At 44.9% G+C, this 24,532-nt stretch overlaps 1 protein-coding gene across 1 annotated transcript in view; it reads right to left on the reverse strand.

Moving 5' to 3' along the window:
• Positions 1-3,735: 3,735 nt before the first annotated feature.
• Positions 3,736-24,532, reverse strand: part of KIAA1958 (KIAA1958 ortholog) — a 36,660-nt gene continuing 15,863 nt past the window's right edge. Inside the window, exon 2 of the mRNA XM_014956417.1 lies at positions 3,736-17,486. Coding sequence (XP_014811903.1) covers positions 16,441-17,486 — 1,046 coding nt within the window. The 3' untranslated portion in view covers positions 3,736-16,440. The remainder of the gene's footprint in view (positions 17,487-24,532) is intronic.

The raw sequence follows: 24,532 nt of genomic DNA on the forward strand, positions 1-24,532 counted from the left end.
AGATCTTGCACCTCAAGTCTCAGAAGACCTGCTCCCTCACCCCCAACCACCTGCTGCCTCCCTCTTCCTGGAGGTTACCCCAGGGCTTATTTACAAACAACATTTCGGGGGATGCGGGCAGGCGTGTGAACATGCAGCACTCAGGAACACCTCAGAAGGACGGCTTCTTTGAAAAAAGCCACCTTTGTGTTCAGTCCACCTGACACCACAGCCGTGGCAGAAACCCTGCAGAATCACACCAGACAGGCACGAGCCCTTGCGCCAAACTGCTGTCACTGGGATGATACATCGTGCAGGAAAAAAAAAACAAAACCAAAACAGTTATATTTGTCATCGCTTGCCAAAAACATGTACACACCCTACATCTACGCAGACAACCGTGCTATTATCTGATGGTTCGTAGCTGCTCCCTGCCAGACCTTTTAAGTTGAAACACGGGTGGAAAACATCTGGACGCCTAATGCTCTGCTCCCTGCCCAGACCAGGAGTTGCACCCTGCCCGTGTTTGGTGAGGGAAGAAGAGGATGGCTGCCAGGCGAGCTAGTAAGATGCCATCAAACCTGGTGAGGTCTCAGATCTGATGGCTCTTTACATTTCTGCATTTGTGCCCTAAGGCAAAGGCAGTTCTTTACACAGTGCCTGCTGCTCTTCAGGCTGCCAATGGCAGTCACTGTCTCAGTGGCACTATGTCAGAAAAGCTGGGGGAAGGAAACGTGCTAGTCCCCCACCCATCTACCCTAAATATAAAAAAAAAGATCTCTGCTATATCTGGATGTTCCTAAAATCCCCAGATTCTGCTGGACTTTTACTCGCTTTTGTGATAGCCCATGCGGTGAAGGTCACACATATCACAGGCTCCTGGCAGGTAGCACTGTTTTCCAGAAAGAGCAGGGACTTTAGATGCTGTTTAGAGGCCACCCAGCTCTCAAGGTGAGCAGGGAGGTGCTCCTGTGCACCCTGCTGGCTTGCAGGCACCAGGCATCTGATGCAGCACCAGTGTGGCCTGGCCAGTTTCTGGTCTGCTGAGCAGTTTGGTGACCACACTTTACACCCTTGTAACCAGTCCCTCTTCCAGAAGGAGCTCCAGACCCAGGAGGCTGAAGGACACAGATGATGTGGAAAGGCGACCCCCACAGCAGATGGCATTGCAGAGGACACAGCTTAGCTGTCTGGTCTTGTAGGATGGGCAGGGCATCTCTGCTCAACAGTTTCCCCAGGCAACCCTCTGTACACAAGAACATCTGGCCGCCCTGGGCCTCCAAGAACATTTCTGAGTGTCCCCCACCAAGGTACAGGCACACGGAATCCTCCTTCCAAAGGCAGATGAATGGCATCATCTTGTGTTATGGGGTTAACGGCTCCGTGGCTTGCAGCATCTTATCTCCTCAACATTCAATGCTTCTTTCTGTCTGCCCTTCCCTGGGTATTCATTCAAAGCAGCTTTTTCTCCCATCCTGTTTTGTTTGCCACATTGCATGGAGACAAGAATAACTAGAAAAGATGTACTTGCAAGTGCAGAAGGAGCTCTGCAGTGAATAATCATGGTACACAGAGGATTTTGTCTTCAAGCTCTTCTAGGTATTGCTTCCTCATACCTTTCAGAGGAGAATCGATAAGTGTTTCCACTCTTGCATGTGAATTCTCTCCCAGGTACCTGTAGGAATTTGGCCCTCAGAACAAAGTGTCCATACACAAATCGCTGTATCTTCTTACACATAGCCCTTTTGTTTTTTTCTCTTTCCTTATTACTTTCTTTCTTTCTAATCATTCTCAAAGAGAGCTAATCAATGCTATCACTAGTAATGGTTGTAACAAAGTAAGCCATCAGGCTGTTCTAAAAAGAAATCTTGCAGATCTTTCCAGGGGTAGCTGCCAGTTTCCATTTGACTTTGGTGTATATTACAAAATAAACCACCGGCAGGTCACAGACCCTGCTTTTCCATCTCCAAAGCCTGTCTGAAGAGGCAACGTGCCATAATGTCCCTGAGCAACTTCTGCGTCAGCTGCACTCATAATATTCTTAAGCCATGTCTTGAACACGATAGTTGGATATATTCAGCTGCAACCAGGAGACTTCATCACGTCTGTGAGACCATCCCAGGGAAGCACTCTGGATTGCCCAAGCCAATTCCTCAGCGCTGTTTGCTGACCTACCCAGGCCTGGACCCTGCAAGATGGCACACAAGGTGTGCACGCTGCTGCTGGTTATCCTTGGGTATGAGAGGAGGAGGAGGAGAGGCCAGGCAGCCATCCCTCAGGCTGTGGAAGCATGGAGGTTCTTAAAGTGGCAATCTGGGTGAAATCAGGGCACAAAGGGAAAAGTGAAAGCAGCTGAGTTGTCAGAACTTTACCAGTTTGCTTAGCTGAACCTGCATTAACCACGTTAATCATTAGCCACCACCAGCATACTCACTTTTAGACCAAAAGAAAGCACATTAACATCAAACTCCACAAAGATAGCTTAACTCAAGCTGTAGAGCTCAATTCAACAGTTTCACTGTACAGTTGCAACAGACGGCGAAAGCACCTGGTAGACCCTGTCCATCACCTGTCCATACCTCATTCCTCTGTCTCTTCTCTTTCCTTTCCACTTGTCACTATGGCAGGATCTTCGACATGATGCCTTGTTATGTGCTGTTGTGCTGAGCAACAGCACACAGACCCACCACTAGCACCAAGCAATAAGAAGGCAATTTATTCAGCAGAAATTCCTGGGTGATGGGAACGCACTCCCAGAATATGTGGTGAAAATCATATTCCTCTATCCCTCACCCAGAGTCACTTTTCTCTTACTGTTCTGAACTGATGTCCTCACACCAACACAAACACATTGTTCTTCCCTAGATGGCAGTTCCCTAAGGGATTTGGCTTTTTCCTTTTTCTTATGTTGCTTTCATAGACCCTGAAACGCTCTGACCTTCTCCAACAGAGTTGTCATCCCATGTGGATGACAGTGGATGCTCAGTGGAATTTTGTTTGAGCTCTCAAGGGATTTTCCACTTGAGATGTTTCTCATTCACAGTGTAGGGGCTTTATTAGCTTTAGCTTTCTGGTCTTTTAATTTTAAAACTTCTTGAACACACACAATGCAAACCCGACAAGAAGCAACTGTCTTAAAAGATGCATATCCTTGGGAGGGCCTTTAATTGTATTCTAGACAAACATTAGAACAAAACTATGTGTAGAGCAGAACCTTACTGCTGAAATTCCAACTGCAAAATAAGTGATTCCAAGCCAAACTGCACCTTGGAATTGATGTAACCAGATCAAGTTCAGGAAGTTGTTTTTAATCCAAAAAGGCTCCCAGGACATAGGCTTTCAGTCCTGCTGAAGTGAGATTAAATGAGCACATGGCTCAAGTCAAGCTTGCCCGTAAGTACATTCCTGGGCAGGGCTTAACCAATTGTTTAAATGTGTTCCTGAAACACAACCCCAGAAGTTAAAGAGGGTATGACAGCAGCTATTTCTTGGTGGGCCTATTTGCACTCTGCTAATTGAAAATCACCACAGGTCCACGGGGACTTCCCAGCTGGGCTGATACTCATACTTCATAGAATCATAGAATGGTTTGGGTTGGAAGGGACCTTTAAAGGTCATCTCATCCAACCCCCCTGCCATGGGCAGGGACATACCTGAAAAGCATGAGAGACAGCTTTCGGGTTTTTTATACAATGCACTTTGAAATGCCAAGTAAATTGTTCTCACTTGATTAAAGAAAGTAGTCAACTTTGCCGAAAACAGTTTATTAAATACAGGACATTTGGTTGCTACACCTAATTACAGACAAAACACTGTGAATAAAGCATGCACTTATCACAGACATCAATGACTATCTCGATTATTTTTCAAATGGTCTTTGATTCTGTAAGTTTAAGGCTGTACCAATACAAATTTTAAAAAACAAAAAGTCACACTACAATAGTAGCTAACATTGTACGGACAGTGAAATCAATCTCCAATGCAGCAGAACCAGACTTCTTAAAGATTATCATAAGGGAATAAAAATGGAGCTGAAGTGCAAAAAAGATCAGAGCATCTCTGGAATTTGCAGATCAGTAAAAGTGAATGTTATACTCCAATTAGTAGACAACTGAATCCATTCTTTTCAAAAGCCTAATTATCTGACAACTGAGCAAGGGATGAAACTCTGACACCATTTAAAAAAAAAAAAAGACCTCTCGGTTTTACTTTCTTCTTATTGAGGGCACTTTTTTATTCAAACACTAAAAGAGCATTATTCAAGGAGACATCTGACTGAAGTGTGGCAGACAGCAGGACAACACACGTTTGTTTACTCCATCCCAATTAGAGTGGAGAGTCTCACAGTAGGGAAAAAAAAAAAAAGAAAACCACAGTAAAAAAAAAAACAAACAGTTCTCAACTGGCACAAGCGACAGACAACTTTGTTGACCATATTGGTCTTCACCTGGGAAGGACCTTACCCTGTATGAGGTTTGCTTCTTAAAAATACGCGGCAGAAATATTGTATCCCCAAGGGTCAAAACTTACCCAGCTGCCGAGTAAAAAATTTACCAGCCCTGGAAACCCAGTTGGGGATCTGGGGCTCGAAGTAGGTTATGAAATCTTTCCTCATTTACAGCACTGAAGCCTTTTCACTCGTTTTTCTCAGGTCACTGTGTAATTCCAGAAAGAAGGTAATTTGAGGACACTGGGGTTGAACTGGTAGCTCTGAAAACGGACTGTAGTTCACCGTTTCGCTCAGGTTATAAGAAAATGATCCACTAATCTGTACCTTCCCCTCAGATATTATAGATTTGCAGAGTTTAATGCATTAAAATGCATCAAAATATTCCTTCTCCCTAATAAACCATTGTATCTATAATCTCCCGATTGCAGGGGCAAGAAATCTGTGTTAAGAAGGTGCCCCGTGTAGGGAAAACTGCATTTGAGTGGAAGATACGCAGCACTGCTCATGCTAAGATAGCTGCCTTAAATAGATGATTACAGATAAGGTTTGGAAAGGGGTCTAAAAAAAGCTAAGTAAGTCCCCGAATTCCACTGGGGCTTGGATGGATAATTCTCTCCTGGCTCTGCAGCACAGCCTGAGCTACAGATTTATGGTTTTTTTCTAAAAATAATAATAAAAATGCGCAGTGTAATGTACTTCAGACAAAAGGCAATTACAAAAGCAATTACAGGACTGACAATGTGTACACTGAAGTTTTCACAGTGATTGAAAGGTGGTATCTGCTGTGCTGGAGGACACATTTTTTTTGGACTTTGGGCCAAGATACAGAAGAAGCTAGGAAGACCAGTTGGTGAGACAATTAGTGCAATTGGTGAGACCGTGGAGGCTCAGATTTAGCTGTAAGTAGAAGAATTGCAGGAAATGAGACTGTGTATCACTGTCTTGCTTATTTAATATTAGGGCCACACAGGCAGGAGCTTTGCAGAGTCAAAACCCTTCACTCATACTAGTGGAAGCATGTGTCCATGTGTAAATGGCTACTAGACACGCAAAACAGTACTATAACTGGTCTCAGCTGGTTTCTGATCTGGCAGGAGGAGCCTGAAGAAGCTACTAATTTTTAAAAGACTATAAAAAGGCCGAACATTTCTGAAGAGAGCCCTATTGCCTCCAAGAGATGGGAACTGAGGGGCTTCAAAAGTCTTCTAAAGATCCTAGTCACTTCTGGAAGGTTTAGCTCTGCAGGTGAGGTTTCCAGATTCATCAGTGTTTTGGGCACTGGCTTGCATGGGATAATTTTCATTGTGTTCTGGGCTGCATCCTTTAACACTGCTTTTTGTAAATGTCCTGGGTATCACAAAAAAAGGAGCACCTACATTAAAAATTTTGGCATAAACTTATTTTTTGGAAGTTATTTTTACATCTCAAGGGTTGTAAATTGTCTTGCTGGGGAACAGAGATGGCTTTAGACCAGCACCTCTAAGGATGAATTCAATACACCTATTTTTCCAATCACACTTCTTTTTCTGGCAACTGGGTATTCCAATTTGAAAAGTCTTCTCAAGACCTGGCTTTCACCTCAGTAAAGATGGAAAACTGATAGTTAGTCTTTTCTTTTTTCCATACAAAATATTATTTTAAAGACCAGCCTAGGTACAGTTGACCATGCCTGGTGGCTGGGAAATGCACTAGACAGATGAACATCTCGTATTTCCCTCCTGCCTGTTTCTGTTGTGTGATTACAGCATGGCACGATTTCAGCCTGTCAAAATCTTATCAGAAGCACGACGAATGCCTCTGTGTGTGTGCATATTTGCTGTACTGCCAGATTCAAAGCAGAGGGTGGAAAAGGAACTGAAAACGCGATGTCAGAATTTTGATAAACAGGGCTTGTCTGCCACGAAGCGCAGTTGGAAAGATCGAGACCAAAAATCTTGGGCTTGAATTTCATCCAAGTCTCATTTGGCAGCAACGTGTGGCTTCGGCGGAGGCGGAAGAGGGGCTGGAATCCGCCACTTGACCGGGCTGACACTTGTTTACAAGAGCAGGCTCACAACTGTTATGAGAGCTAACAGCTTCTTACGGCAGTCAGAGGGCTGCTTTCATTAAACTGGGTTTTTAGCACGCTCCCCAGTGACTGGAAGGGGCTTGGCTAACCACCGGGTCCCTTACCAACAGGAACATTTGGGCACTACGCGTTCCCTCCTACCCCTCGCATTCACAGTTGGCAGACTTGCTGCTGCAGTGGGTGTAGCTGGGGAAGATGGCTTCTTTTCAGCTCTATTAAAGGGTTTGGTTTTTTTCCAAATGAGAATTAATGAGAAGACACTTTAAAGAAAGATGGAGAGTTCAAGATTATTATTTTTTTTTCACTTTTTACTTTTTTTTTTTTAAGCTTCAAGCTGGTAAATGATCATCTGTGCAGAACAAGATATTAGAAGTTTGGCACCTCCTGTCTACCACAACATATTGATTCCTTCTACAGAAGGCACTAAATACTGGCTTAAAACAGAAAATGAACAGCAGAATGCAGAGTTCTACCATGACACACAAAAAAACCTGCTCACTGGCACAGCTTCATATTACAGTTTCCAGTTACCTAACAACAGTGGTGATTATAGCAGCAATGGTTATCATTTTTACAAGTACCACATAAATGTACAAATGTCAGAACATCTAGAAAACATGCAAAATTTCAACAGCAACATCACTGAATCACACAATGCATAGAAATATTATTATTATTATTATTATTATTATTATTAATATTATTATTTGGCAAGACAGTGAATCTTTTTTCTTATAAAACAAAACAAAAGAGTTAACAAAATCTACTTTTTTTACAAACTGTTCTTAAAAAAGTTGAGTTGTCATTAAAGTCAGTGAGTGGAAGTTAGCCTTAGAGAGAGGTTTAACTCTGAGAATGCATCGGTCACTTAGAAGAATTCACATTGTTAGGTAAAAGTTTGGTTACCTTTAAGCAAAATATGTTTTTCAAATGCTGTTTTGGGAGAAACGGTGCTAATCTTGTCAATTTACAAATTGGGAGAAAACACATTCACATTAAAAGATTAGAAAGATTAAACATTGCATGCAGGGGAAGATAAAAGCCTTACTTTAGCTGTTTCTCCCTAGCACTGCTCACCATGAGACCAAGGGTTGTCATAGCAAAAATGCTTTTCAAAGGCAGAGCTAAAGCCAGCAGATAATTAAAACAAATGGAAAAGATTTTCTAATTCCAGTGTAAAACAAAGTAGGATATTAAAGGATAAGGATTATGCTCGCCTTCTTTAGGAAAAAAAAATAAATAAAGGACAAAAACTTCCATTGTGTTTGCCAGGCTTTCCCACTGCCTTTCCTCTATCTTCATCACACTTAGGCATTCTTGCCATTTCTTTTTCTTCCCATCTTAAATAATTTGGTCTTCCCTGATAGGTCTCAAGATGACCCTGAGACAGATGGGTCACGCGGACGAAAACAAGCACTGGCAATGCAACCATGGCCAAGCGATGTCCTTTCCAGCTTCAGACCCCTTCTTTCCAGTGGGGTTAGTCATGGTTTACAGCTATGTGCTGTGGAAGCAGGGTGGAAGCTGGCGGCACAGGCATCTCCCTCCCTGCTCTGCACAACTGGCACCAAGTCCTCTCCAGCAGCAGCACCACCTGGCTTGCAGGCACTGCCAGAAATCAGAGGAGAATCAGGCTCTCACCATTTCTTCCCCTGGCAGCCTTCAGACTCCGTTAAGATGTTTCATGTCATGTTTTGTCTGCACGCCCCCGGACGCTCTGGATGTTTCTGCCTTTCACATCCACGCACTCAGCCTTCTGCAGACCCACCTGGTCTCACAAGCCAGAAGGAAAAGCTGGTGAGATCTGAACCGTTAAAGCACCATATGGAAAACAAAGGCCTCCCACAAAGTGACTCACACTGGGGTCATCCATCATTCAGTGCACCTTCAGCCTCAGAGACACGAGGAGAAGATTTGTCTTCCTACACAGAAGTTACCAAAATCAGTTCAAAGCCAGTTGCTACTGCCTTGCCTTCTGGATCTATACTGTGCATCCACTGTACAGATTACACAGGCTGAAATGCGTCTCCTGCACGGGTTTGTTTTCCAGGCTGGAATTTGACACACAGTAAGCATATTAAATGCGTGATAGTAGAAGGGAAGGAGCAATGTGGGGCAGACCAGGGACTACTTAAGGCTACACGTGATTTAGGCCAGCTGAGAACGTGCTATAATGGTAAGGAGGACAGTCTCAGAAAGGTTACAGCTTTCGGAAAGCAGATCAAATTCTAGGCGTGAGGAATGTGAGAGAGTTGTCTTTGTTCACAAAAATAACAGCTGAAGTGGCAAAGATAATAGCTGTAAAATTAATTTTAAGAGTTTAGTTTTCTAGTGTAACCAAAACATCTTGCATTTTCTTGATTCTTTTCCTCTCATTTGGCTGCTTCATTATTTTCTTGACACTTCTGGACCATATAAAACAACAGTAACCAAAACCAGCAAAGGCGGATTCCTGGAGCATTGTGAAAAAGCTAAACACCTCTTCTCATTCCCATGGAAAGTCTGTCCCAGTGAATTTCAATGATAGCACCTTCCTCACAGGTATCCTAAACACTGTGAACCAATCTTCTAGTAATTACAAAAGATCAAATCTGAAAAGGTACTATTTATTCATATACTAGTGACTGTGGTGAATGAATGCCAAGCACAAGAATAAAAGATTAGGCAGAAAAATCCGAATCCCTTTGAAACAGTAAATCCATCTCCAATGCACAGATAGCTCATTTAATGGCATTTGTGTATTAAAACAAATAGAATTTTGTGTGCATCTCCAACTGAAGTTAACCAATTCTGTCAGAAAACAGAGGAAATAAATAAACTCCTCGCTTGAGACAGAGACTCTAGAGACCATGTTAAAAACCATCAGTTCACATAACAAGCAAATTGTGTGCCAAACCAATTCTTCCCCCCATCAGATTAGGAATTGAAGCTTTAGGCATCACCACTACTTTGAACATGCTCCAGTGAATGGCTAGTGTCAAACTTTTCAACAAGCTCTCAGGCATTTCTAAGCTGTGGGGCTTTTAGCTTTCCAGCATGTCACCGCCGTAAACTCCTCTCTGCTGCTCTCAGGAAGGATTGAGGAGCTGGAGGACAACTTCAGCAGAGCTTCGCAAGGCCTCCGCCAGAGACAGCGCGGTGGGGAGGAATGGGCTGGCACCTGGTTTGCACAATGGCAGCAGTGCAACCACACAACTCGCTGGGGGCTCAGAGAAACCCCATTTGTCCTCAGAAGGGCAACTCCATCGCTGGCTGAAGTCACGTTGCTGTGAAAGAGGTGGAGCAGTGATGTCCCTGGTGGCCCTTAGCTTTCCAAAACCCTTGAGGAGACAGGGCACAGCCTCACGTGTCCATCATACGCTGTCCGTGGGGAAAGACCATCATTTAATTGTGCTTAGGGCCTTCCCCCTTCTTGGCTTGCAGGCACCCGGCTGATAGGGGTGTCCTCAACAAGCTATCCCCAGGCTCTCGGTGTCTGGAGAGCGGTGCAGTGGCACCCGTGGTGGCTCTGCACAGAGCCAACAGACATGCTGTGAGACACCAGCTGAAGCAGTACTGTCCCCAACCACCAAGGCACGCTCAGCACGTGGGGACCATCACCAGAAAGTATACTTCAAGTTTTTTGGCTAGGGATATAGCCATGCTTTATGCTGGACTGCCTTCTCTCCTCAGCACTGACAGTGCAGATTCAGCACACACATGAAAGCACAGAGAGAAGATAAAATACATCCTCTCTCTTAAGAACAAGGACAGCAACTCACCTTAGGCAAAGCAGTCATCTCTTCACACTGACATTTAGCAAACAACCCTCATTAAGAAGTGCCGACCACTTCCCACCATGTTTTACAGTGAACAGCCAAGTCCTTCTCTACCCTAACCCAGAGGCATGAATTGGCTCATTTCAGGTAAATCAAATCACATTTGTGTGTCCTGTAAGCTCTCCTCCTTCCCACACTTTCACAAAGCCTCTGGGAGCTCAGGGAGTCAGAGGGGGTCCTGATGCCCTGTTGGCCACAACACATGAGATGAATTGACTTCCATGATGGAGTGAACCCAAGAGATATGTACTGATGAGGACTAGTTATCTCATTCCTATTTTAAGGATGTCAGTGGAAGGCCAAACAGCACACGGGTGTGGGCCTGGTCCTCTACACGGGAGTGAACTTCAACTCATTGCATGATGTGACAGCTGTCTCGCAAAAAGCGGAGGAGAAGAGAGAGGGAGAGTGCCTCCAGCAGGAGGGATGCGAGCCTCCAGAGAGCTCGCCTCCAGTATCCCACAAACCCCACGTACCCGACGCGAGGCGGTCTGCCCTGAGCGCGTTATCCCCAAAGCACAAGGTCACTTGATAGGCAGGGAGGGAGCCCTCCGCCAAGAGCCGCCCTGCACAAAGTGGTCCCCTTGCCCCACAGTGCAGACGCCGGGAGAGGGGAGTATTAGAGGATCAGGGACAGTGAGAGAAGCAGGGGTGTCGGGGATGGGGAAGACCAGTCAGTCCATCAGTCACTTGCAGCTTATTGTCAGGAGGAATGATGAGCCCGTGCACCACATGTGCTAGCCAGGTCAGTCAATGCACTTATGGGGTGTACTCAGACAGGGTGACAAGAAAGGGTAAATACGAGGTGGACAGGGAGGAAACCTAGTGCAACAGGAATCTCAGCTTCCTTTAAGGCTGTTAACACCTGCTCTTCCTGATCCCCACCTTCCCACCCCACACCGCTTGCGCAAACAGCAGAACAGGATGGGGTCACAAACATCTGAGACAAGCACACACAGCATAGGACACGTTGCTGGCACCTCATTCTCTACACAGCTTTCTAAGAGGGCAACTAGGCTGTAGACTGAACACCAGCGCACAGCAGCTTCTAAAAACAAAAACACAGAACAGCTTGACAGCGTCGATACTCTTCACGAAGGAGAACGTGCAACAGGGACACCGACTCCATTGTTAGATTGTCCTGTATGTCAATAGCCTGGATGCTGCTACCACAGAATTATTGCACTATGCAAATGAACAAGGCATGTGCTGTTATTTTAGATATCCCTCGTAATTTAGTCTACAATGTAGTCCACAACAGTATTTCATTCTCCTGCACTTATAAATACATTTCATTGCATAAATACATATTTGAAAATTAAAGAGGCAGTTTGCAACACCCAGATATCAAAGACTTCATTTCCAACCACCTGCATGAATACATGTACATTGTGCAAACCCACAATATCATAAATACATGCATGAATGACTAATAAAACAGAGCTTAAGCCGCCCAAGTGCCCGCAGCTCTGCCCAGCTAAATGTGCAATCACGTGAACAGATCCAAGTGCATGTATCCAGATCGGTCCAGTGACATCCATGTATGATCCCCATGTCGGACTCTTGGTTTGGTGTCATGAGAAGGCCACGTGGGAAAGCCTGCGCCCACATCGGTGCCGACTCCTTCGCACTGTGTGCAGGCCTCTGCTTTGGCACTCTGCCTCTTTATAAAGCTCAAGGCCAAATTTTGGTCTTGGTCGCACTGAGCAAATCTCCCCAAAGCTGGTAGATGGTTCTGAAGGCAACCAAAATGCCTGCAAATGACTCAGAAGGGTCTGAGTCTGCCCTTTTGATGGGCTTCCAAGGCTACAGTAGCTGAGCCAGGCTAACGACTCTGTGATACTGGCAGGGGAGCTCCTTCTTCTATCTCCTCCACTGGCTTTGCACCTCAATTTGTGAGCAGATTCAACCCGGTGATCTGGCAGAAAATTATCTGACTCCCCCTTTTTGTGCTGCATTTTCTGCTGGGCTAGTGAGTTGAAATGACTCACTGAAGAGGTCTAACACCAGATCAAAGAAAGGTGAGTGGCAGGAAAAAAAAAAAAAACAAAAACGGAAAGAGAAAAGTGAGTCCCCTTTTGGAGACAGCTACCCCCATCTTATGGACATCACATGTGGGGCTTTTACATCGGGGCACGATGAAGGCAGGAGCAGAGCCAGCCACCTGCAGTGCCTCACTGTCAGCCACCCCACACAACCACCAGCTGTGCTGCACAGGAGCAGTACACTGCTTCACCAGCTGCCCTGTTGATTTCATGGTAAGAGGCACTCATATCAAAAGTCATGGTAGGAGACCCCAGTGTTTTGCTTAGGCAGAGAGGAAGGCTTGTAAGGGCTTGGCACCACTAGCCCCTGGCCACATTGCTGTGTCTTGGCACCAGGGAAGCTGAACACCACCGCAGTGAGCTTACAACTTGGTGGTGGAGCAGGTCTGCCACCCCCAGTCACAGTACTGGGAGACAATTACAAGCAACTGAGTTGTCACCTGTCAGCTGAGCCGCAGCAACTGGCACATCTACTCTCCTGCCAGCATGAGAAAAAAACATAAGAGTGGTTTAAATCAGAAGTGTCCCTCCCACCGGGCTAACAAACCTTCCAGGGCCTTAATACAAATGATAGTTCATTAAACTGTGGTCACTCAGTTCCTCACAACTGTCCACAAATGAAGACTGGGTAATATGTTATGCTAAATGCTCTTCAACGCTAATAAATTTATTTTTGGAGTATGATACTACTTGGGTATCATATTCTGGCCATATGTGCTTAACCACTTCAACAAGTAGTCTATTTGGGGCCGCCCTGTCAGAATTTGCCAGGCAATCTGCCATCAGCGCCAACTGGAAGCTGGAGTGACTAGAGGTGCTGCAAAGCAGAACAAACCCTGCCCTGTAATATTGAGGCTAGCACAATAAGCACACATATTCCTCAGCTTTTCCCCCAACCAGACAAGCAAAAGCTGCTGATGTGCCCTGCTTAGCCAAGAGTACCAGAGATGTTGCCTCACCCAGCACAAACCACCCTAATACCGTGGTAAACAACACCTCAGAGTACGTAGAGTCAAGAAGTCAAGGGAAATGCTTTTTATGACCTACCAGCACAGAACCCTAGACTGCCTGCATTCTCTCTTCTGGGTCACTCTGAGCATTTTTGGCTCCTCCCAACGGAGCCAAGGTCTGTGTTGGGGCTGAATTACAGCACTGATGTGGAGCAGCACTTCAAAGATGTCCTTGCATGCATGGCACATCCGCAGCCAGTGATCTGCCTCCTCGGAGACAAGAACTGTGGAATTACCACACAAAATAGCCCACTCCAAAGCAACAGGCCTAAGGCACACCCGCAGACAATGTGAACCATTGCCAAACTCCAAGCCTGATAGTAGCGTGAGAAGCCATTTGGTTATAAGGTCTGGTTTACTGCCTTTTGGGGGGGCTTCAGGAGACACACAAGACAAGATGTACCTTGGGGTGGCTTCTTTCCCCAACAAGCTCAAGGCAGCTCTTTCCTGCAAAGAAGGGAGGTTGGACAGGGTAGGAGAGGTGGGAAGCAGAGATCTTCTGCCCCACAAAGGCCAGCTGATACCCAGCCTTATGTTGCAGCACAAGAAAGGCAAGGTGGGGAAGCTGGTCAGATCCTGCAATAGCTGCCACTGGGAAGTGCTAAGATGTGTGCCAACAGGGAGAAAAAGAGATCAAAGAGCTTCTGAGGGGTTGGCTCCATGTAGAGCTCTCACCTGGCACCACCAGAGAGCTCCTTGGCATGGGACACCCCCAGCACTCCAGCACATACTACGAGCAGCTGCGTGAGTCCTCAGTGGGAAACAGCAAATTAATCCCACAGAGAGCAGCACCAGCCTTGCAAAACTATTTTTAACTTTATCATATTAAAAGCACTGCCATGAAAAGGCAAGGCTGTGCTAACAGCAATCAGAGGGCTGGCCTCATCTGGAAGGTGGGCAGCCGTCTTGCTGGCTGCACTTCAAGTCCCTTTGTGCTTCCCTCTCCTTCACCTACAAGTCAGATTTGCCATGGCGCTGGAAGTCATGGACACAGCTTGCACTCACTTCAGGAGTGTCATGATTTGGTCTGAAGCCCCAAAACCAAGTCACAAAAGCAGTTATGAATCCCCTACCTACCCTACAGCCCTGAGAGACAGCAGCCAGTAACTCGGAGGCTGTAGATTTGGTGGTTACGTTGCCAGGGCACGCAAGACCCTGGTAGAGCCCACAGGAACCCTGGACTTTACACTAGCCTTGATACGTGTGGAGCACAAAGAGATCAGAGCCAGGCCGTGTCACCTGCAGCAAGCTTCGTGGGAGGACAGATGTTTATTATGGTAGAAACCTCTGCTCTGAGTCCTTCCAGTAGCACATCTGCTACCTACCCCATCCCCAAAACAGACTTTCCATAAAGCTTGAGCGAAGTGCAGGCATTCTGCCACCTCCCTCGCACACAGGAATGTTTCAACCCAGGAACACAGAAAACAGGTTTTAAATGGCACCAGGTGGGTTACTTTTACTTCTGTCTACTACCTTTGTTTCACCCTTTCTTTGGAATCAGCAATGATTAAAGTCACTGCACAGTTGCAGATCTAAAGAATATGAAGGATATGCAGGAAAGTGAAGGAATAAAGACAAACAAGCATAAAGAAACACAACAACAACAAAAAATCCCCAAAACAAAAAAAGCCCCTCAGTAACAGTTTGATCCAACACCCATGGGAAATCAGCTGAGGTTGACTCATTGACTCCAGTGGGCCTTAGATCACCCTGGTGGATTTGTCTAAAGCCTTATCACAGCCCTAGGATATCCTAGTGGAACACAAACTAAGCTGAATTACTTGGGAAGTACTGTAGATCATTTTAAAGGTCAAGAATTACAATCATTCACTGAAATACTGAATTTTTTACTGTTTTCTCCGTACTTAGAGAAGAACAATTATGTTGAGAAGTCAAATGTTGGAACAGTAGCACTCACTATGTCAAGGCTTCAAGGACCAAATTCTGCCTTCAGATTCACATGCACATTTTCCATTGTCTACAATGGAAACAGATTATGTGTAGCTGACTTAAATTTTTTTTCCAGCATTTAAAAATATCCAGCTTTTTCATTTTCTGTAGTGAATATCAAATTATGATTACACTCTCTATGCTAATTTTTTTGTGGATTTCAAATGATGGCTTAAGACATCTTTGATGCATTTTAAGACATCTCAAAGACATCTTCGATGTATTTATTTCTGTACAGTTTGGGATAAGATTGTGGAATTTCCTGCACTGTTGCATTCCCCAGAATACTGAAAGAGTGGCTCTAAGTCAGTAGATTTTACATTAAGTATACACAGTGACGAAATACTAACAACCCGTGCTTAAACAGTTAAAATTATGTGTGTGACAGTGGTTTTGCCATTATACTTTGCATATTGTTGAAAACAATACTTTTTAGTCTAAAGACCAGCAACATTTTGATCACAGAAAATCATCAACAAAAACAAATGTTAAAAATAGCCTTTAGCTGACTTCGGGATTTTTCTCCCATCTGGCATAAATGAGTCTGAGGAAACAAAATGAAAAACAGACAAAAATTGTTGTAAATGGTTTCATGAACTTACATTGATGTATCTCTTATTTCTTTGTCTTGCTGATCAAGAATAAGCCAGCAGGTAAGAAGCAGCAGCCAGTGATAAGTTTGTCTCCTCCAATCTGGGAGGCCATGTTAAAATAAGAAGTTGAAAAAATGCTTCAAAATAGAATTGCTACGTAAGACTCCCTGGGGATTTACACTCACTGATGTGTGCATGTTAAAAATGGTATTTCCAGTCTACCTGGTGTTGCCTGAGAACCATTTTTGTCCTTTTAAAATCTGCATTTATATTATAACCCATTAGTACCTTTCATTTTTGTACCAACACTATAAATACTATGTTAGTAATACTAAACTATTTCTATTGACTTATTTGTAAAAAGAAAAATATATTATATATTTATATATTTTTATAAAGTGAATTAACACTGGAGAGAGGGCTATGGGGGAATAGTGTACAATCACAGTTGATGTGTATTATCGGGCACAAATTCAACGCTTGAAACAAAAAGGAAAGGAAAAAAGTGTTCAGGTGATACCCCTCTTTCAAGCTGTGTCAGAGGAGGAGTCATAGGATGCCGACACTATGAAGTTGCCAGTATTGGAGTGGCTCGCCATGGACTGGGCAGCCTGCTGGCTCAAGTTATTGCAGATCAGCACCAGCTGGTTGCTCTGCGCTTCCGAGAGGGTGCTACAGCTCTGGTAGACACTGAAGTTGGTCTTCCGGCCGGGGATGTTGCCCTTCTCGCACATCGTCTTTACCATCTTGGCCAGCTTGTTTTTCCCCAGGGCTTGGCAATTGTACCAGTGAAGGGCGGCCAAGTTGACGACGGGTTTGATGGAGAGGTAAAAAGGCGCATCCTCGTAGCGCATGGCCGGAGGCCGCCTCTGGGCATACTCCTTGTAGTCCTGCACGGGGCAGGTCTGTGGGGAGTGCTGGGTGGCATACACCCGGGAGTCCGTCCCACCTCTCTTGCTCTTGGCGTTGACATCTCCGTTGTCCGGCCCCATCCACTCCAGGTACTCCAACCCAGTCTCCGTCACCCGCAGCCGGATGTCTCCCCACTTGAGGGTGGACCCATGGAAACCCGTGCAGTGTCCAAACGCCTTCGTGTTGTTTAGCCAGACGAGGTTCAACAGCCCTTCGGGATTGTACCTGCTCAACAAACCTCTTTTGCGCAGGATAAGCTCGTCAGCAAAGGTGAGCTTCATGGATTTGTGTGGCTTGTTTCCTTTTCCTTTACACCTCAGCTCTATCTGCTTTTGCTTCAGAGCTTCCTGGGACCTCTTGAACTCCTTATCCCTCGTAATACTGTACCCATACCTGTGCTCTTTGAGATACCGCTCCAGCCCACACTGATAGTTGGCCAGACTGTTTGGCTCGTATTCAGACCCATCCTTTTGTCTGGCGTCCACAAAGAAGGAGGCAAGGTAGGCATCAAGCTCTTTGCAGGGGATGACGTAGATCTCCCGGGTTTCAGAGGGGTACTTGGAGATGAGGAACTCTCTGAAATTGCGGAGAGCCGTCTGTGTGCTGCGAATGGTCTTCTCGTTCTGTTCCCTGCTGAGCTCTGCTGCTCTCTCATCCTGGTCTGCAAGAGGGAGATGGGAAAACACAAAAGAAAGCAGAAGCAGTGAGTTTGTGTGATGCACTTTTCCCCAAAACATATTTCCTTAAAAACGAAAAAAAAGAAAAAAGAGAAAAAAAATTAAAATCAATTTCACAAAAAGCACTGGAAAACATTATTACCTACCTGTTACATGACTGAAAAGCCAACTTCAGTTTCACAAATGATGTACTAGAGTATGGCACAAAACCAAACTGAGCTCTCCATGACACTGGGGCACAGTTTTGTGCATGGAGATTTGTGGAAAACGGGATTAGAGGCAATCTGCTTTTTAGAACAAATGGAGGGTAGAAGGTTTTTGTGTTGGTCCCAATGCTGTGTGCACAGCCCAATCCGAGCAATAAGCCCATTCTGAATTGCTTCATTTGTGAAACCAGAGGTTGTACTGGTTCCAATTATTTTTACAAAAAAAATAAGTAAAGCATCACATTTATGACAGTAAAAATTATCTTTAATCAGAAACATTTTTTAAGAGCTAAATAAATGTAGACAGAAATGTACAGTACAAAATAATGCAGTATATCCTAACAAAGGATATAACAAAGGTAGTTTTACTGGCAGGTAAAACTACTAGAGCAACATGTAATTTACAAATGTACAAGAATGAAAAAAAAATAGTTAATATGTTCACATCAGAAGATATGGAAGAAAAACATGATTATACAGCCTCTCTACATAATTAAGCTGTACCTTGACAGTGGAAGTACAATTGTGACCATTTCTTTTCATTTGGCAGAAAATCCAATTTTGGAAACAACTACATGTTGCTCTGTAAGGCTATACTCAGAGGTCATTACAATCAGTGAGGACAACCACTACAATGGCTGTTACTGACAACTGATTTTCAGGCTGATCATAAGATAAGCATTGAAAGGAAAATCTTTTTACATATAAGGGATGTGTGTATTTAAGGACTGGTTTTGTGGCATATGCAAACTACCCGTCTGTAAAAGGATACACTGACAAGCACATAGGTGCAACTGTCATTAGGAACGTGACAAACCTTGTTGGTTGTAGAAAATGAACAGTAAATGCAAAGTAAGAAAAATTCAATGATTTGACTATTCTCTGTAATTGTGAATGGAACATTTTTTTTTTCTCTCTTCCATTTCATAAATAGAAGCGGGGGTGGGTGGGAAGCAAGTTCTTTTTTGGTCTGTCTCATTGCAAAACCCATACAATTCCGTGTCCTTTCAGCAATGTCACAGTGACACTTTCCAGGTGTCTCCCACCCAACATACACACCACAACGTGGTGTGAGACCAGGTGAAGGTCCCCCTGTCTCTCTGTCATTCAGGCCAAGCTCATGTCAGGCCATGTAGGAAAGCAATGCTTGGCAGCAGCGCTCAGAGACTTGCTCCTGGTGCCCACTCTGCCCTGCAAGCCTTTTAACAGGGAAGGCAGCAGGAAGGTGACCCTATCTCCTTCCCTTGCCCACCTTCAGCATTTGCAGTGCAGAAGCATCGGCACACAGCTGGGCATCTTCTCCTTCCACCCATCTACAGAGTGACTCTGAAGGGAGTTCATCCCATCACCTCCATACCACAGCTGCAGACAGAGGCCTGGGGAGTGATGTGCCCCAGCACTTGCTGGCAGGCCAGAAAGAGGGTCGAGTTTATATCCCCTGGGACTAGGTCCTGTGTCCTCACTGCCAGGCATGACCCAGTGAAACCTAATGAGAGGTTCTCAAACGTTCTGCGAAGCACAGAGAAGGAGGGGTCTGCAGCCGAGGCCTTTGGAGGCTTCTGCAGCCATGAAAAATGTCACAGAACACTGAGGATTGCTAGAACTGTGCTCAAGGGGAAAAAGAAAAGGTCACCAGCCTTTTTCAGAAACTGGTTTTAATACTAATGTCAGTATCAAAGAACTCCTGCAGTGAAGTCTCGTGTGTTAGAAAACGTATAGAGCAGATCCTTTTATTATGGCTAGATGCGGGAAGAAATAAAGAGACGACTCTGTTTGAAGCTCTGAAACAAACATTTACTCTGGTACCTCGTTCATTGCACCCACCACCACTTATTATAGCACTGTGTAAGTAATCAGTGCTTTGACTGACAGCCCACATTTCAAGTACTGTTTCAATATAAACAGCGCATATAATGGCTCAGTTTTATACATGTCATCAATCACTACTTCTTAGAGGATAGCCTGTCACAACACAGCAGTGACACCCAGTCAGTCACTTACATTACGGCATCTTTCCTTAATCTGCAAAGGAAATTGCCATATCTGCAGCTAAATGTTATAAAACCCATGCTGAATTAAAGATCCCCTGAAGTTGCGCAAGTGAAACAGTACTCCAGAAACACTGCATTCCTGCAGTGCTGTGGTGTGTTACTCCACATGGCAGGTGGAAAACGTTAAAGATAATGGGTCAGCTTCTTGTGCAGCCACATCAGGAGAGCTATGTCAGTTCTGACTGAGCATCCAGCCTGCAGTGGTAGTTGGTTACTCTCTTCCTTTGAGACTGCTCGAATACCAAGGATATCTCATAGCATGGGCACGAATGCAGGGAGGGAGTGAGACCCAACGGACAGTCCTGAACTACCAAATCATCAGATGTCATCATCTGCACATGCTCTTCATCCACAGCAAAAGCAGACGATGCAGCTGAGCCTAACTTAGCTAAGACAGCTCTTTATAGCCCAGGATAGCTCAGGAAGGAGACATAATTCTTCAAATCATTAAAGTCTTATTGCATTTAACCAAGGAGACTTCATAGTGCTGAAAAAAAACCATATCATCCATCTCCAACTACCATGGAGACATAAATTGTATCCAGGCATGCTTTTAGTATGGCCAAACTTTGTGTTTTCTGATAATTTCATAATTGTATTCTCTATTATTGTGGTGGTTGACCCTGGTCAGCATCTAGGCACTTCACAGACACTTGCTCACTCCCCACCCCAGAGGGACAGGGAAGAAAACAGGAAAAGCAGAAGTGAGAACACCTGTAAGTGAAGACAGAGAGAGTCTAATAACAGAAAGAGGAAAAAGAGAAACAGCCAACAAATGATGCAAAGGCATCACCCACCACCCCACCACCTCCCACAAGTATATCAACGTTCAGACATTCCCACAACAATGCCCACCTCTCCCCCAAAACCTCTCCCTTCAGTTTTTATTGCAAAGCATGATAGTACGATAATAGAATCATAGGATGGTTTGGGCTGATGATGTTGTAGGGCAGGTTAGCCTGGGTAGGCTGTTCCTGTTGACTCCCCTCCCACTTTCTTGCCTACCCTAGACCAAGCTGCTGGGGGAACAGCATGGAAAAAACAGAAAGCCTTGACACTGTGCATCAGCAGCCAAAACACTGGTGTGTCACTAACACTGTTTTAGTCACAAATCTGAAACACAGCAGGCTTTAAGTGGCTATGAAGAAAGTTAACTTCATTCGAGCCAGCCACAGCACAATTTACACCATTTGGATCACAGAATCAGAGATTGGTTTGGGTTGGAAAAGACCTTAAAGATTATCAAGTTCCAGCCCCCCTGCCATGGACAGGGACACCTCCCACTAGACCAGGTTGCTCAAAGCCCCATCCAACTGGACTTGAACACTTCTAGGGATGGGGCACCCACAGCTTCCCTGGGCAACCTGTTCCAGTGTCCCACCACCCTTACCCCAAATAATTTCTTCCTAGTACGTGACCTAAATCTCCCCTATTTCTGTCTAAAATCATTACCCCTCATCCTATCACTACACTCCCCGATCAAGAGTCCCTCAGCATCTTTCCTGTAGGCCCTTTTTAGGTACTGGAGTAGCTATAAGGTCTCCCTGGAGCCTTCTCCAGGCTGAACAACCCCAACTCTCTCAGCCTGACTTTATAGGAGAGGTGCTTCAGCCCTCTGATCATCTTCATGGCCCTCATTCTGGACTCACTCCAACAGGTCCAAGTCCTTCTTATGTTGGGGACTCCAGAGCTGGACACAGTACTCCAGGTGGGGTCTCACCAGGGCGGAGTAGAGGGGCAGAATCACCTCCCCCAAACTGTTGGCCATGCTTCTTTTGATGCACCTCAGGATGTGGTTGGCCTTCTGGGCTGCAAGAACACATTGCCAGCTCATGTTGAGCTTCTCATCTGTGAGCACCCCAAGTCTTTCTCCTCAGGGCTGCTCGCAATTTGTTCTCTGCCCAGCCTGTATTCGTGCTTGGGATTGCACCAACCCACATGAAGGACATTGCTCTTGGTGTGGTTGAACTTCATGGGGTTGGCACAGATCCACTTTTCAAGCTTGTCCAGGTCCCTCTGGATGGTATCCCTAATCATCCCAAAGAATTACCACTAATGAAACAGTGTCCAAGACCAGGTGCACCTTGTGTCCTCTCCATACAACCATTGACAGGGCAAGGATACTACAGAACTTCTTTTTTGGTTGCAGTCTGCAAATCGGCCCTTGTAAAATACAACAAACCCATCTATTCTACACATCTCTACTCTTGTCTATAGGAAACAAGCAGAAACAGAATCAAAGAATTCACCACAGTCTGTATGCTTGGCATTGATTGCTTCTGCTCTGGCCGCAGGGCCTTGAGACCCAGTCAGAGAAGATCAGCCTAGTGTAATGTCATTTTGTTCCTTACAAATCCACCCAGACTGACAGATAAAGAACGGCTACATAGAAGTAATTCAATCATTAAGAACTTCAAGACTAAAAGGCATCTCAACTTCTACCACAGTGAATTTTTGAAAATGTGTCTGTTATCGTAAGGATGTGACAAGGTGGGAGGACTGCTGAAGTACAAGACTTAATCTCTGGGTCTGGGTATTGAAAGTGAATGTTCTTGTGCTGAGACAGAAGTGTTTCCAGTGTAACAGTTCCCAGATGTTTACTTGGTCTCACTCACTGCTGCATCTTGCTGAATAGACACCAAAAGCTCTTTTGGCCAGGGCTTACTTTTCTTTTTATTTTTTTTTTAATTTCTGTGGGCTGCTGGAAAGTACTGAAAACACAGGTGGGGATCCACATTAGTTCCTTGACAACTGCAAACATAAACCTGTTTGCTCTTGGGCCTCCACTGCTCACAGTATCATCAACCCTTCAGTGTGCATGGGTTCCAAAACTGGGTAAAAGCACAGAAAAAAACCCACAAAGCGCTCCTCAATAGAAGAGAACACCTCTCAATCAGGAAGCCCTAAGCTCTAAATTGCTGGAGGATAGGAGAGTGAGGAGCTGTCATCTATGCTTGCACCTTTCTTACAGTCTTCTGCAGGTGTCTGTTGTTAGGCTCTAGGAAGACAGATACTCTCATGTTATGGTCTGATTCGTCTCAGCTAGGAAAACTGTCTGAATCAACCAATCAAGAACTATTGTCATCATTGATCTACCAAGCTAAGCCATCCTTAATGCCTTCTCCTTGTCATAACATAATCTTTGGAGTTGGTGGTGCTGTTACCCCTGTTTCACAGACTAGGAGCAGAAACACAAAAAATAAATTGACTTGGAGGTGCATTTCCCAAGGTCCTGCCCCCTCGTCTGCATCTCTGCACAAATGATGTGGTTGGACCTCTCATGTTTCCTATCTGATCCCACACTGGAGCTTCATTTTCAAAAAAAAACAGAACGTGGCAGAAAAAGCCAGTAAAACTGTGGGATTTGGGGCAAAGTCCCAACTCAGAGTTTGAAAAAGTGCTTAGTAGTTTAGATGTCCCAGTTTAAATGTAGCCAAAGAGATAAAGTGACCTGGCAGAGATTAAACAGGTGACCTAGTAGGAGACAAGTGTCCCTGGCTAGCCCACAACCATGAGATGATCCCTCCCACACAGCAACAGCTGCCTTCTGATGTTTTCATAATCTGACCTTAATGCAGCCAAGACTTAATGTTATCAGCGGAGTTATCAAACTCAGGCTGGTTTTTATTGTAGCTCGCACACATACACACACTCAGAGTCCCTGAAAAGGACATAACCCCTGCAATTATGTCTGGGGGAAAGGCACGTGCTTTCACAACAGACAGATGCACGTTGATAATGTTCAGAGAGGTTTTGTAACATTAGTGGGAGTCATGAACCTGAGCTATTATTGCAAACAGTCTTAAACTCTGTCTAAGGCAGCCAGTGAGATCTCAGAAGAAAAACATTAAAACGCATCATGAGCTAAAGTCTTCTCTGCCCATTTTGTGTACTGACTAGGGAAATGCTTCTGCAGCAGACCTGCTTCCACCAGAACACTTTCATTCAGGTGAAAAAGCCTAGATAACTGTGCACAAGGCACCACGTATTTCCACAGCGGAGCTAAGAGCTCGCTCTCTGCTCCCCAGCACTTTGCAGGTTGGCTCTGCAATTACTGAAAAGCAGTGATATCCAACCAGCCCACCAAAAGAGTTAACGTAAACCATAGTTTGCTCCTACCTTTCTTTTCTCCATTCCCCTCCTGTTTCTAGAAGGTATCTGCAGGCAAACGACATTCTCAAGTCAACAACTGCAGCAGCCAGAGGCCGCAAGGGAGGTATGGTCAAGTCATGGGGAAAAAAGACTGGGGGACCCCCTGGCAAATGTGCCCTCCTGGAAGCAGTGCTACAGCTCTCCTGTCAGGAGTGGCTGAATGCCATCATCCTATCACAGCATCCCCAAATACCAACCCTCTTTCTGCATGCAAAGCTGTCAGCTAGTTCTCACTGCATCACAGGAATAACCAAGTGAAAGCCATTCTCCCTTCTCACCACTGAAGGGCAAGGGTGAAGGTTAAGAGCAGGAGGAATCCCTGGCAGAAGTGCCTCTCAGCATTCGCAGATACCCCCTGAAATTAAGAGACAGGGAGTGCTAAACACTTGAGAATGGTATTTTTGGCACTTTCACTGTCTGATACAGACTAACTTCCTTGGGGCAACTCCTACACACATGCAGTAGTCAAAGGCTTAAGTCAAAAATACCTAAGTTTTAATGTAATTATTTCATATCTAACAATAACCATTTCTTTAGGAAGTCCTAAGGCCAAATAAAGTGTGCTTCCTGTGCCATAATAATCACACTTATTTAAGCTTAGGCTTGTGAGTCAGAGTCAAA

This window comes from Calidris pugnax, unplaced genomic scaffold, assembly GCF_001431845.1.
Source record: "Calidris pugnax isolate Ruff unplaced genomic scaffold, ASM143184v1 scaffold262, whole genome shotgun sequence".
NCBI classification, from domain to species: Eukaryota; Metazoa; Chordata; class Aves; order Charadriiformes; family Scolopacidae; genus Calidris; species Calidris pugnax.